Genomic DNA, 15,501 nt, shown 5'->3' with positions numbered 1-15,501 from the left:
CTCCAATGGTCTCCGGCATCAATCCCTCAACCAACATCTTGGGGGGGGGGGGGGGGGGGGGAGGTGCAATTATCTGGTCAGCTGACCGATTTGCCGCACACTGGTTGGCTATTTGGTCCATCCGGCCTGTACCAGCTAGTCAAGCCCATTTGTTGTCGGTGGGATCTTCCTGTGCATGGGTTGGCAGCTGGGTTGCCTTTGCCTGGTAACAATGCAGAAGCAGGTCACTGCCTCGAGTGCGCTGTGGGCCATCCAGATGTGGAGAAAGCCTATTCCTTCCTTCGGGCTAACTCCCCACTGCCCTAGTCCCACCATTCACCGTGTTAAATTCTCATCAGCTCAGTCCCCATCTCCCACTCCCTTTCCAAGTTGCTTTCACCCCCCCCACCGCCCCCAGGGCCATTTCACCCCCCCACTGGACCCAGGGCCATTTCACCCCCCCACTGGACCCAGGGCCATTTCACACCCCCACTCCACGCTGGACTCAGGGCCATTTCACCCCCCACCCACTCTCTGGACCCAGGGCCATTTCACCCCCCACCCACTCTCTGGACCCAGGGCCATTTCACCCCCCACCCACTCTCTGGACTCAGGGCCATTTCACCCCCAACCCACTCTCTGGACCCAGGGCCATTTCACCCCCCACCCACTCTCTGGACCCAGGGCCATTTCACCCCCCACCCACTCTCTGGACCCAGGGCCATTTCACCCCCCACCCACTCTCTGGACCCAGGGCCATTTCACCCCCCACCCACTCTCTGGACCCAGGGCCATTTCACCCCTTGTGCCCAGACCAGAGGTGATCGCACACTACCCACTCCCCCCCACCTCCCCTTACTCCTCCCCCTACCCCACCTCCTCCACCCCCTACTACACCTCCTCCTCCACCCCCTACCCCTCCACCCCCTACTACCCCTCCACCCCCTACCCCCCCTCCACCCCCTACCCCTCCTCCTCCACCCCCTACCCCTCCTCCTCCACCCCTACCCCTACCTCTCCTCCTCCACCCACCTCCCCTTACTCCTCCCCCTACTACCCCTCCTCCTCCACCCCCTACTACCCCTCCTCCTCCACCCCCTACTACCCCACCTCCTCCACCCCCTACTACCCCACCTCCTCCACCCCCTACCACACCTCCTCCCACACCTCCTCCACCCCCTACTCCTCCTCCTCCACCCCCTACCCCACCCACTCAGGCGCCTGCCGAGCTGGGCCTTGTTCAGCAGAGCCCGAGGCCTGCGGGCTCCAGAGGCTGGGGGGAGGGGAGGGGGAAGAGAGGAAGCGACTCGACTTCCGCCTTCCAGAAGCTTCCCGCACAGCGAAGCCCGGCCCGGGGATGGATCCACCTACCTCTCTGCCTATCTCTCTCTCTACCCCCTGGCCAGCCCGGCTAAAGCCCAGGCCGAGGATCGGCAGCAGCCAAACACCTCCTCCCCCGCCGCCCTCCGGCCGTCGACTGCGGCCAGGCGCTGGGAAAGGGCGGGGCTAAGCAGGGCGAGAGGGGGGGGTGGGGCCGGAGTCCGCGGCTGCCCAATCAGCCGGTGGCAGGCCTCTGACTGACGGCTCCCTCTACCAATCGCCTCGCTCCGCCCGCCAATCCCGCCTCCCGCCCATGTCAATCACGACACCAAACACCACCCTCTCTTACGTCGCCCGCCAATCACGGTGCGAACCCCGCCCCTTTCCCCCAATTCCCCGCCCCCCCTCGTTACACGTCAATCACGATGCGAGCCCCGCCCTTTTCCCCCAATTCCCCGCCCCTCTTGTCACACGTCTATCACAGTGCGAACCCCGCCCCCTTCCCCCCACCCCATTCCCTAGCCCTCCTGTCAGACGTCAATCACGGTGCGAACCAACCCCCCCCCCCCCTTTCCCCCCACCTTCCCCACCCCCCTCCCTCTTTCCCCGGCGACCAGTCAATCATGGCTTTGTCTTCACCTGGCCAAGTGTCAATCACAGCCGAAACCCCGCCCCCTTCCTCCCGCTCACCTTCACCTGGCGACACGCCAATCACGGTTGAAACCCCTCCCTGCCCCCTTCCGCTGGCGACCAATCACAGCGGGAATCCCCGCCCCTTCGGCGCGCGTGCATTGACGGTTGTGGCGGTTGGGATTTGAATTGCGCGCGCGGGCGATGACCGTTGAGGAAGGAGGGAGGGCGGCCATTAAAATGGATGGATTGGGAGATACAAGTTTGAAGATTGGGCCATTAACAGCTCGCCCATAACTGCATCTCCTCAAAAAAAAGCATCAGGGAATGATTGGGTGTTGGGTGGGTGGGGAAGAAAAAGAAAAATACATTGGTTTGTCACAACCCAAAGAATAAAATCTCCTCATGAGGAGTTAAAGGGGAGAAGATGGGGAAATCATTTCTCCCCATGCAGCCAGTTTGAATTATTACTTCAATCAATGCTGTTGTTTGTTTCACCAGAGGAAAGCACAGCTGGGCACCAAGGTGCCCCATGGTCTCCAAACAAAGACAGCCGAAGGCCGGGGCAAGGGGGTGGTGGGGAGGGCTTAAGTTGGCATCGGACTGGCGAGAAGGACATATGTTCACCCGGCACTTTGTTCAGGAGTGTCAGAAACGCCTCAAAAGTGCTTCACGTCCAACGGCCAGCTCCCTTTTCCTGAGTTGGGAATGCGGAGATGGAGCACTGACTGTTGCCGTGTCGTCGAATACAGGGCGGAGGAGCGGACAGGAGATGGACAAACATGCATCCCGATAAAGAGACTGAGGCGGCCGGGTTAGGGGGTGGAAATAATGTCCTGGAGTGTCTCATAGAACGGCTGGTGGATGGCAGAATCCAAGGGATTACCAACGGGAAAGAAGGCTTCCGAAGGAAGGAAGGGAGGGGAAGAGGCTGCCAATGGGAAAGTGGACTCAAATGGATGGGCCGCCAATGTCAGAATGGAGGGCGTTTAGCATCTGTACAGCTCCGTTCAGCACCTCAGTGACGTCCCAGTGAAGGGTAGCCAGCGGCGGTGACGGAGGAACCTCGGCAGCCACTTTGTGCACAGCAAGCTCCCACAAACGGCAACGCCAAAAACAAATGACCGGGGCCAACTGTTTTCAGTGACGTCGGCTGAGGGATTAATGTCGGCCATCGAGACACCTCCCTGTGCTGCTCTTTGAAACAGGGACCTTTCGCGTCCACCCGCGAGAGCGGCCTCGGTTAAACGTCCCATCCAAAACACTCGCCGTCTCCTAGCCCGATGCTGATGTTGGCAGGACAGGAACGGGCCGACGTTAACCCTTCCCCCCCCGCCCCAACACCCCACCACTCCCCAAAGAGTGTTAGAGGCTGGCACAATACTGGGTGAGTACACTCACTGGATGTATAATACACTCTGGGGCCTGGGATCAGTCCCAGCCCAGGCACAGGATGTGGTGAAAATTGCAGGCTTTTCTGCGTCCGACTTGGCCGATTTCCGGTGGACGCTGATCTCAGGACATCCAGAAGCGTTTTAAAGCCAATGAATGACTTTCTGAAATGTAGTCATTATTGCCGTGGGGAAAATGGGCAGCGAATGTGCACAGAATAAGCTTCCACAAACAGCAATGTGAGAATCACCAGATTTAGTGGTCTTGATTCAGGGGGAACTATTGGCTGAGATACCAAGGGGAACTCCCCTGCTTTTTTTCCAACAATGGCGTGCACCTGAGAAGGCTGTTGTTGGACTGCATTTTAAGTGCTCCTCCAATAGTGCAGCACTCCCTCAGTACTGGCACTGGGGTGGGAGTGGGGTGGGGGGGGTGGGGGGTAGTGTCGGCCTGGATTATGGAGCTCAAGTCCTAGGGTTTATACATCTCGCTCCAAAAGTGCATAACCAGGATTTAAGGTAAGGGGCAGGAGCTTTAGAGGGGATTTGAGGAAAAATGTTTTCACCCAGGGGGTGGTTGGAATCTGGAACGCACTGGCTGAAGAGGTGGTAGAGGCAGGAACACTCATAACAGTTAAGAAGTATTTAGATGAGCACTTGAAACGCCATAGCATATAAGGCTACGGGCCAAGTGCTGGAAAAAGGGATTAGACTAGTTAGGAGCTGATGGCGGGCACAAACACGATGGGCCGAAGGACCTGTTTCTGTGCTGTATAACTCTGTCTCTTTAACTTGGAGCACTGTGCCCAGTTCCACTCTCCATATCCCTGGGTTAGACCACACTTGGAGCACTGTGCACAGTTCCACTCTCCATATCCCTCAGTTAGACCACACTTGGAGCACTGTGCACAGTTCCAGTCTCCATATCCCTGGTTAGACCACACTTGGAGCACTGTGCACAGTTCCACTCTCCATATCCCTCAGTTAGACCACACTTGGAGCACTGTGCACAGTTCCACTCTCCATATCCCTGGGTTAGACCACACTTGGAGCACTGTGCACAGTTCCACTCTCCATATCCCTCAGTTAGACCACACTTGGAGCACTGTGCACAGTTCCACTCTCCATATCCCTGGGTTAGACCACACTTGGAGCACTGTGCACAGTTCCACTCTCCATATCCCTGGGTTAGACCACACTTGGAGCACTGTGCACAGTTCCACTCTCCATATCCCTGGGTTAGACCACACTTGGAGCACTGTGCACAGTTCCACTCTCCATATCCCTCAGTTAGACCACACTTGGAGCACTGTGCACAGTTCCACTCTCCATATCCCTGGGTTAGACCACACTTGGAGCACTGTGCACAGTTCCACTCTCCATATCCCTCAGTGAGACCACACTTGGAGCACTGTGCACAGTTGCACTCTCTATATCCCTGGGTTAGACCACACTTGGAGCACTGTGCACAGTTCCACTCTCCATATCCCTGGGTTAGACCACACTTGGAGCACTGTGCACAGTTGCACTCTCTATATCCCTGGGTTAGACCACACTTGGAGCACTGTGCACAGTTGCACTCTCTATATCCCTGGGTTAGACCACACTTGGAGCACTGTGCACAGTTCCACTCTCCATATCCCTGGGTTAGACCACACTTGGAGCACTGTGCACAGTTGCACTCTCTATATCCCTGTGTTAGACCACACTTGGAGCACTGTGCACAGTTCCAGTCTCCATATCCCTGGTTAGACCACACTTGGAACACTGTGCACAGTTCCACTCTCCATATCCCTGGGTTAGACCACACTTGGAGCACTGTGCACAGTTCCACTCTCCATATCCCTGGGTTAGACCACACTTGGAGCACTGTGCACAGTTCCACTCTCCATATCCCTGGTTAGACCACACTTGGAGCACTGTGCACAGTTCCACTCTCCATATCCCTGGTTAGACCACACTTGGAGCACTGTGCACAGTTCCACTCTCCATATCCCTGGGTTAGACCACACTTGGAGCACTGTGCACAGTTGCACTCTCTATATCCCTGGGTTAGACCACACTTGGAGCACTGTGCATAGTTCCAGTCTCCATATCCCTGGTTCGACCACACTTGGAGCACTGTGCACAGTTCCAGTCTCCATATCCCTGGTTATACCACACTTGGAGCACTGTGCACAGTTCCACTCTCCATATCCCTCGGTTAGACCACACTTGGAGAACTGTGCACAGTTCCACTCTCCATATCCCTCAGTTAGACCACACTTGGAGCATCGAACATAGAACATAGAACAGTACAGCACAGTACTGGCCCTTCGGCCCACGATGTTGTGCCGACCCTTTAACCTACTCTAAGATCAAACTACCTACAAACCCTTCATTCTACTATCATCCATGTACCTATCCAAGAGTCGCTTAAATGTCCCTACCGTATCTGCTTCTACTACCACCGCTGGCAGCGCATTCCACGCACCCACCACTCTCTGTGTAAAGAACCTACCTCTGACATCTTCCCGAAACCTTCCTCCAATCACCTTAAAATTATGCCCCCTGGTGATAGCCCTTTCCACCCTGGGAAAAGGTCTCTGGCTATCCACTCTATCTATGCCTCTCATCATCTTGTACCCCTCTATCAATTCACCTCTCATCCTTCTTCGCTCCAATGACAAAAGCCCTAGCTCCCTCAATCTTTCTTCATAAGACATGCCCTCCAGTCCAGGCAGCATCCTGGTAAATCTCCTCTGCACCCTCTCTAAAGCTTCCACATCCTTCCTATAATGAGGTGACCAGAACTGAACACAATATTCCAAGTGTGGTCTAACCAGGGCCTTATAGAGCTGCATAACCTCGCGGCTCTTAAACTGAATCCCCCTGTTAATGAAAGCCAACACACCATACGCCTTCTTAACAACCCTATCAACTTGGGTGGCAACTTTGAGCGATCTATGGACATGGACCCCAAGATCCCTCTGTTCCTCCACACTACCAAGAATCCTGTCTTTAAGCCTGTATTCCGCATTCAAATTCAACCTTCCAAAATGAATCACTTCACACTTTTCCAGGTTGAACTCCATCTGCCACTTCTCAGCCCAGCTCTGCATCCTGTCAATGTCCCGTTGCAACCTACAACAGCCTTTCCCACTATCCACAACTCCAGCAACCTTTGTGTCATCGGCAAACTTACTAACCCAGCCTTCCACTTCCTCATCCAAGTCATTTATAAACATCACAAATTGCAGAGGTCCCAGAACAGACCCTTGTGGAACACCACTGGTCACCGAACTTCATGCTGAATACTTTCCATCTACTACCACCCTCTGACTTGTATGGGCCAGCCAATTCTGTATCCAGACAGCCAACCTTCCCTGTATCCCATGCCTCCTTACTTTCTGAATGAGCCTACCATGGGGAACCTTATCAAACGCCTTGCTAAAATCCATATACACCACATCCACTGCTCTTCCTTCATCAATGTGTTTTGTCACATCTTCAAAGAATTCAATAAGGCTTGTGAGGCATGACCTGCCCCTCACAAAGCCATGCTGACTGTCTCTAATCAAACTATGCTTTTCCAAATAATCATAAATCCTGTCTCTCAGAATCCTCTCCAATAATTTGCCCACCACCGACGTAAGACTGACTGGTCTATAATTCCCAGGGTTATCCCTATTCCCTTTCTTGAACAAGGGAATAACATTTGCCACCCTCCAATCATCTGGTACTACTCCAGTGGACAGTGAAGACGCAAAGATCATCGCCAAAGGCGCGGCAATCTCCTCCCTCGCTTCCCGTAATATCCTTGGGTATATCCTGTCTGGCCCCGGGGACTTATCTGTCCTCATATCATTCAAAATTTCCAGCACATCCTCCCCCTTAACCTCAACCTGTTTGAGCATATCAGCCTGTTCCACGCTGTCCTCACAAACGACCAGGTCCCTCTCACTAGTGAATACTGAAGCAAAGTATTCATTTAGGACCTCCCCTACCTCCTCCGACTCCAGGCACAAGTTCCCTCCACTATCCCTGATCGGCCCTACCCTCACTCTGGCCATCCTCTTGTTCCTCACATAAGTGTAGAACGGCTTGGGATTTTCCTTAATCCTACCCGCCAAGACTTTTTCATGTTCCCTTCTCGCTCTCCTAAGTCCATTCTTCAGTTCCTTCCTGGCTTCCTTGTAACCCTCTAGTGCCCTGTCTGATCCTTGCTTCCTCAACCTTAAGTAAGCTTCCTTCTTCCTCTTGACTAGCTGTTCCACATCTCTTGTCATCCAAGGTTCCTTCACCCTACCATCCCTTCCTTGCCTCATCGGGTCAAACCTATCCAGCAGTCACAGCAAGTGCTCCCTAAATAACCTCCACATTTCTGTCGTGCATTTCCCTGAGAACATCTGTTCCCAATTTATGCTCCCCAGTTCCTGCCTAATAGCATTGTAATTCCCCCTCCCCCAATTAAATATTTTCCCATCCCGTCTGCTCCTGTCCCTCTCCATGACTATAGTAAAGGTCAGGGAGTTGTGATCACTATCACCGAAATGCTCTCCCACCGAGAGATCTGCCACCTGGCCTGGTTCGTTGCCAAGCACCAAGTCCAACATAGTCTCCCCTCTAGTCGGCCTATCTATATATTGAGTCAGGAAACCTTCCTGGACACACCTGACAAAAACTGCTCCATCCAAACTATTTGCACTAAGGAGGTTCCAATCAATATTAGGGAAGTTGAAGTCACCCATGACAACAACCCTGTTACTTCTGCACATTTCCGAAATCTGCCTCCCAATCCGTTCCTCCATGTCTCTGTTGCTATTGGGGGGGTCTATAGAAAACTCCCAACAAAGTGACTGCTCCTTTCCTGTTTCTGACTTCCACCCATACTGACTCAGTAGCACTGTGCACAGTTCCACTCTCCATATATAAGACAATATGAAAGAGGTGCAGGAGTAGACCATTCAGCCTTTCAAGCCATTTGATACGATCGTACCCTACCTTGATGTCTTGCTGCAATTATACAGAGCCTTGGTGAGGCCACACCTGGTCTCCTTATCTGGGGAAGGATGTTCTTGCTATGGAGGGAGTGCAGCGAAGGTTTACCAGACTGATTCCTGGGATGGCGGGACTGATGTATGAGGAGAGATTGAGTCGGTTCGGATTATATTCACTGGAGTTCAGAAGAGTGAGGGGGGGATCTCATAGAAACCTATAAATTTCTAACAGGACTGGACAGGGTAGATGCAGAAGGATGTTCCCGATGGTGGGGGAGTCCAGAACCAGGGGTCATAGTCTCAGGATACGGGGTAAACCTTTCAGGACTGAGATGAGGAGAAATTTCTTCACCCAGAGAGTGGTGAACCTGTGGAATTCACTACCACAGAAAGCAGTTGAGGCCAAAACATTGTATGTTTTCAAGAAGGAGTTAGATCTCGCTCTTGGGGTGAAAGGGGTCAAAGGATATGGGGGAGAAAGTGGGAACAGGTTACTGAGTTGGATGATCAGCCATGATCATAATGAATGGCCGAGCAGGCTCGAAGGGCCAAATGGCCTACTCCCGCTTCTATTTTCTATGTTACTACTTCAACACTATTTTCCTGCACTGTCCCTGGAACCCTTGATATTTTGAATATGTAGAAATTTATCGATCTCAGTCTTGAACATACTCAATGACTGAGCCTCCACAGCCCTGGGGCAGAGAATTCAAAAGATTCACCACCCTCTGAGTGAAGAAATTCCTCTTCATCTCAGTCTTAAATGGCCTGTCTCTTTATTGAGAGACTGGTTCTGGACTCCCCAACCAGGGGAAACATCCTTCCTGCATCTACCCTGTCGAGCCCCTGTAAGAATTTTGTCTGTTTGAATGAGATCACCTCTCATTCTTCTAAACTCCAGAGAATAAAGGCCCAATCTATTTCATCTTTCCTTATAGGTCAATCCCTCCATCCCAGGAATTCGTTTGGTGAACCTTTGTTGCAATCCCTCTTTGATAAGGAGACCAAAACTGTACACAGTACTCCAGGTGCGATCTCACTGAGGTTCTTTAGAATTGCAGAAAGACATCTTTACTCCTATACTCTTGTAATGAAACGCCTTCTTCATTGCTTGCTGTACCTGCATGTTAGCTTTCAGTGACTCAAGAACAAGGACACCAAGCCTCTCACCATTTAAGAAATACTCTCTTTTTGTTTTTCCTACCAAAGTGGATAACCTCACATTCCTCCACATTGTATTCCATCTGCCAAATTTTTGCCCACTCACTTTAGCCTCTCCAAATCCCCTTGAAGTGTCTTTGCATCCTCCTCACAACTCACACTTCCACTTAGTTTTGTGTCATCTGCAAACTTGGAAATATTACATTTAATCCCCACATCCTAATCATTGATATAGATTGTGAATAGCTGGGGCCTAAGCACTGACCGTTTGGTACCCCACTAGTCTCAGCCTGCCAATCCAAAATGACCCATTTATTCCTACTCTCTTCTGCCCATTAACTAGTTTTCAATCTGTGCCAGTATATTCTCAATTCCATGTGTTCTAATTTTGTTTACTAACCTCTTGAGACCAGAACTAGGGGGTCATCAATATAAGATAGTCACTAATAAATCAATGGGGGAACTCAGGAGAAATTTCTTTCCCCAGAGTGGGGAGAATGTGGAACTCACTACCACAGGGAGTGGTTGAGGCGAATACCAGAGATGCAATTAAGGGTGAAGCTGGATAAACACACAAGGGAGAAAAGAATAGAACGAGATATTGTCGGGCTGAGAAGAGGGGGTGGGAGGAGGCTCGTGTGGAGCAGAAACCCCGTCATGGAGCTGACAGGCCAAATGACTTGTTTCCATGCTGTACATTCTTTATAAGCCTGCAGATTTCTATGCATATTTTAGCAGCAGAAGTTGTTGTTGTGTGTTGCACAGTATAATGTCCCTGGCAAAAATCAGCACAGTGATCAACAGGAGCTGCATCATCACAAGCATCGTTCCCAGTTGGAGGTAGTTTCTCGAATCAATAATAGTTTTTGTCTGTCCAGACTATTTTTATTGGTCAGTTTAAGGGGCGCGTCTGTTGGTGGGTTTATTTGGTGGGCAGTGGGGAGCATTGAGGACAGAGCGCCTGATGCATGCGTGGCTGCCAACGGTTGGTGGCAGGGGATTGGTGGAGAACAAAAAAAAGCAGAAGGGAAGGGGAGCCCAACAACAAAGTTACCATGGCTGGAGAGATTGTTTCTGTAAGGGGATGGGATTGATGGGATAGTAAGAGTGGGATGGAGAGAATGATGGAATTGGTTAAGTGTGACAAAATGGCAGGGACAATTATTTGATACAAATTATTTGAAAGCTATTCTTTGTGCTGAAAATGAAGATTCACTGCATTGGAATGAAAATATTTTGGAAAAGCTGTCAGCTGAATTCAAAGAATCCATCAGTGTTGCTTCTATAGACAAAGATGATGCTACCAGTCTATACCCTCCAGAGTTTCTACACAGTCCAACTTCAATGGGCAATGCCACTATACAAACTTAGATTCAAGGAAGGAGCAGTTATAATGTTGCTACAAAATTTGAATCCTGAACAAGGACTTTATCATGGAACAAGATTGGTAGTTAGGAGCCTGTTTTCTTCAATGATAGATGCTGACATTATAAAAGACATATTTCAAGTAAATAGAGTGTTCATTCCTTGAATAATGTTTGAGTGCATCAGATGTAGACCTGCCTTTGCAACTCAGGTGAAAACAGCTCCCGATTAGACTTTCATATTCTGTATTTATATTCCTAGGACACATGGACGACTTTATATAGCTTTTTCCAGAGTGAGAAGTTTTGATTCTGTTAAAGTCTTTGCTGACAGAAGAACCAGAAATCCTGAATTTAAAGAAGTAGTGTTGCAAAAAAGATGTTAAGTGGACTGCAAATGTTTTGCAGGTCTCTGCTAGTTATTGATAATGAGCAGCAGATGCCAATCAGGTGCACAGATTTCTTTATTTGCATTAACTGCCGAGTGAGCAACAAACATTTATGAACATAACTACAGTACGTTCTGCGCATCAGGTTATTTACTGAATGGAGATACACAACAGACACAAATTTACTTCATTTATCTAACCCTAGAGGGTGAGCAGCACACTATTTCTTCACCTACTCAATCTGTGAACAATGTCACGGGAGATCTATCAGTAAAGTTAAAAAAACAATGATACCACCAGAAAATGAGTACATATATCAGACTGTCACACTCCAGAATGATCCACCTTTCTAATCAGTTCATACGTTTCTAAACACTATACTATTCACTATAGTTTGCCTGGAGTGATTCCACTAATCATTGAATGACTCTCCACCATTAAAACAGCAATGTGTGGCACCAGGGGTGTGACAGCCAGTGCAACTAACACACCAAGACAGACTGACCACAGCAGCACATAGCACCGGGGTGCCAGTAACATGCCAAGAGAGACTGACAACAGCAGCACATGGCACCGGGGTGGGGGGGGTGACAGCCCGGTGCCTATAACACGCCAAGAGAGAGTGACCATAGCAGCACATAGCACCAGGGGTGTGACAACCTGGTGCCTGTAACACACCAAGAGAGACTGACCACAGCAGCACATAGCACCAGGGGTGTGACAGCCTGGTGCCTGTAACATACTGAGAGAGACTGACCACAGCAGCACATAGCACCAGGAGTGTGACAGCCTAGTGCCTGTAACATACTGAGAGAAACTGAACACAGCAGCACATAGCACCAGGAGTGTGACAGCCTAGTGCCTGTAACATGCCGAGAGTGTGAGACTACAGCAGCACATAGCACCAGGAGTGTGACAGCCTAGTGCCTGTAACATGCCGAGAGTGTGTGACCACAGCAGCACATAGCACCAGGGGTGTGACAGCACAGTGCCTGTAACATACTGAGAGAAACTGGCCACAGCAGCACATAGCACCAGGGGTGTGACAACCCGGTGCCTGTAACATGCCGAGAGTGTAAGACTACAGCAGCACATAGCACCAGGGGCGTGACAGCCGAGTGCCTGTAACACACCAAGAGAGAGTGACCACAGCAGCACATAGCACCAGGGGTGTGACAACCCGGTGCCTGTAACATGCCGAGAGTGTGAGACTACAGCGGCACATAGCACCAGGGGTGTGACAGCCTAGTGCCTGTAACACACCAAGAGAGACAGACCACAGCAGCACATAGCACCAGGGGTGTGACAACCCGGTGCCTGTAACATGCCGAGAGTGTGAGACTACAGCAGCACATAGCACCAGGGGTGTGACAGCCCAGTGCCTGTAACATGCCGAGTGTGTGTGACCACAGCAGCACATCGCACCAGGGGTGTGACAGCCCAGTGCCTGTAACATGCCAAGAGTGTGTGACCACAGCAGCACATAGCAACCCGGTGCCTGTATCATATTGAGGAATTCAGTGCCACACCAAATGAGATCAGCACAGGCTGGGCAGGGAGCTTGGGTTCTTTTGTTCCTTGTGTGAGGCTCAACCCAGCCATATACAAATGCTCACTCACATGCCCATACATGTACCCTCCCCGCCACACACACGCACCCTCCCACACACACTTCCATAAAGCCCACTCCCCCCTCACCACAAATTCCCACAGACTCTCACACTCCCACACAAATTCTCATACACACTCTTACATGTCCTACACTCATTCACACACATGCACGCAAATTCCTACACGTACACACGCAAATTCCCACACGCACTCACGCAAATTCCCACAGGCACTCACGCAAATTCCCACAGGCACGCACGCAAATCCCACACAGGCACACAAATTCCCACATATGCACACAAATAAATTCCCACGCACTCACACAAATTCCCACAAACGCAAGCAAATAAATTCCCACACGCATGCAAATTCCCACACGAGCTCACGCAAATTCCCACACGCGCTCACGCAAATTCCTACACACGCACGCAATTCCCACGCACGCACGCAAATTCCCACACGCACGCACGCAAATTCCCACACGCACGCACGCAAATTCCCACACGCACGCACGCAAATTCCCACGCACGCACGCAAATTCCCACGCACGCACGCAAATTCCCACGCACGCACGCAAATTCCCACGCACGCACGCAAATTCCCACGCACGCACGCAAATTCCCACACACAGACTGCCACACGCTCACAAATTTCCACACGCATGCAAATTCCCACACGCACGCAAATTCCCACACACACTCACACAAATTTCCACACACGCCGCACGCAAATTCCCACACACGCTCACACAGATTCCCACACACGCTCACACTGATTCCCACACACGCTCACACAGATTCCCACACACGCTCACACAGATTCCCACACACGCTCACACAGATTCCCACACACATGCACGCAAATTCCCACACATGCACGCAAATTCCCACACATGCACGCAAATTCCCACACATGCACGCAAATTCCCACACACACTCACACAAATTCACAGACACAGACTGCCACACGCACACAAATTCCCACACACGCAAGCAAATAAATTCCCACACGCACGCAAATTCTCACACGCACGCAAATTCCCACGCACGCACGCAAATTCCCACATACGCACGCAAAGTCCCACACACACTCACACAAATTTCCACACACGCTCACACAGATTCCCACACACATGCACGCAAATTCCCACACACACACACTCACAAATTCACACACACACACACTCACAAATTCACACACACACACACTCACAAATTCACACACACAGACTGCCACACGCACACAAATTCCCACACACGCAAGCAAATAAATTCCCACACGCACTCACGCAAATTCCCACACGCACGCAAATTCCCACGCACGCACACAAATTCCCACACACGCTCACACAAATTCCCACACACATTCATGCAAATTCCCAATCACAGACTGCCCCACGCACACAAATTTCCACACACGCCGCACGCAAATTCCCACTCGCACGCAAATTCCCACACTCGCACGCAAATTCCCACACACGCTCACGCAAATTCCCACACACGCTCACGCAAATTCCCACACGCACGCAAATTCCCCCACACGCACACAAATTCCCGCTCACGCAAATTCCCACACACGCTCACGCAAATTCCCACACACGCTCACGCAAATTCCCACACGCTCACGCAAATTCCCACACACGCTCACGCAAATTCCCACACACGCTCACGCAAATTCCCCCACACGCACGCAAATCCCCGCTCACGCAAATTCCCACACACGCTCACGCAAATTCCCACACACGCTCACGCAAATTCCCACACGCACGCAAATTCCCACACGCTCACGCAAATTCCCACACGCTCACGCAAATTCCCACACGCTCACGCAAATTCCCACACACGCTCACGCAAATTCCCACACACGCTCACGCAAATTCCCACACACGCTCACGCAAAATCCCACACACGCTCACGCAAAATCCCACACACGCTCACGCAAAATCCCACACACACACACATAAATTTCCACACACGCCGCACGCAAATTCCCACACACGCTCACACAGATTCCCACACACATGCACGCAAATTCCCACACACATGCACGCAAATTCCCACACACATGCACGCAAATTCCCACACATGCACGCAAATTCCCACACATGCACGCAAATTCCCACACATGCACGCAAATTCCCACACATGCACGCAAATTCCCACACATGCACGCAAATTCCCACACTTCTTTTGGGCCTCCTTATCTCGAGAGACAATGGATACGCGCCTGGAGGTGGTCAGTGGTTTGTGAAGCAGCGCCTGGAGTGGCTATAAAGGCCAATTCTGGAGTGACAGGCTCTTCCACAGGTGCTGCAGAGAAATTTGTTTGTTGGGGCTGTTGCACAGTTGGCTCTCCCCTTGCGCCTCTGTCTTTTTTCCTGCCAACTACTAAGTCTCTTCGACTCGCCACAATTTAGCCCTGTCTTTATGGCTGCCCGCCAGCTCTGGCGAATGCTGGCAACTGACTCCCACGACTTGTGATCAATGTCACACGATTTCATGTCGCGTTTGCAGACGTCTTTATAACGGAGACATGGACGGCCGGTGGGTCTGATACCAGTGGCGAGCTCGCTGTACAATGTGTCTTTGGGGATCCTGCCATCTTCCATGCGGCTCACATGGCCAAGCCATCTCAAGCGCCGCTGACTCAGTAGTGTGTATAAGCTGGGGATGTTGGC

The 15,501-nt window shown here is 51.2% G+C and overlaps 1 protein-coding gene across 1 annotated transcript in view; it reads right to left on the bottom strand.

Moving 5' to 3' along the window:
- Positions 1-15,501, bottom strand: part of LOC137356255 (zinc finger protein 721-like) — a 43,850-nt gene that overhangs the window by 15,958 nt on the left and 12,391 nt on the right. The window contains exons 3-4 of the mRNA XM_068022128.1: positions 1,375-1,485; positions 1,193-1,252 (exon numbers count right to left, since the gene is read on the bottom strand). Of these exons, the coding sequence (XP_067878229.1) occupies positions 1,193-1,252; positions 1,375-1,485 (171 nt within the window). The remainder of the gene's footprint in view (positions 1-1,192; positions 1,253-1,374; positions 1,486-15,501) is intronic.

The sequence above is a fragment of the Heterodontus francisci genome, chromosome 45 (assembly GCF_036365525.1).
Source record: "Heterodontus francisci isolate sHetFra1 chromosome 45, sHetFra1.hap1, whole genome shotgun sequence".
NCBI classification, from domain to species: Eukaryota; Metazoa; Chordata; class Chondrichthyes; order Heterodontiformes; family Heterodontidae; genus Heterodontus; species Heterodontus francisci.
This window is presented reverse-complemented; position numbering and strand designations above follow the sequence as displayed.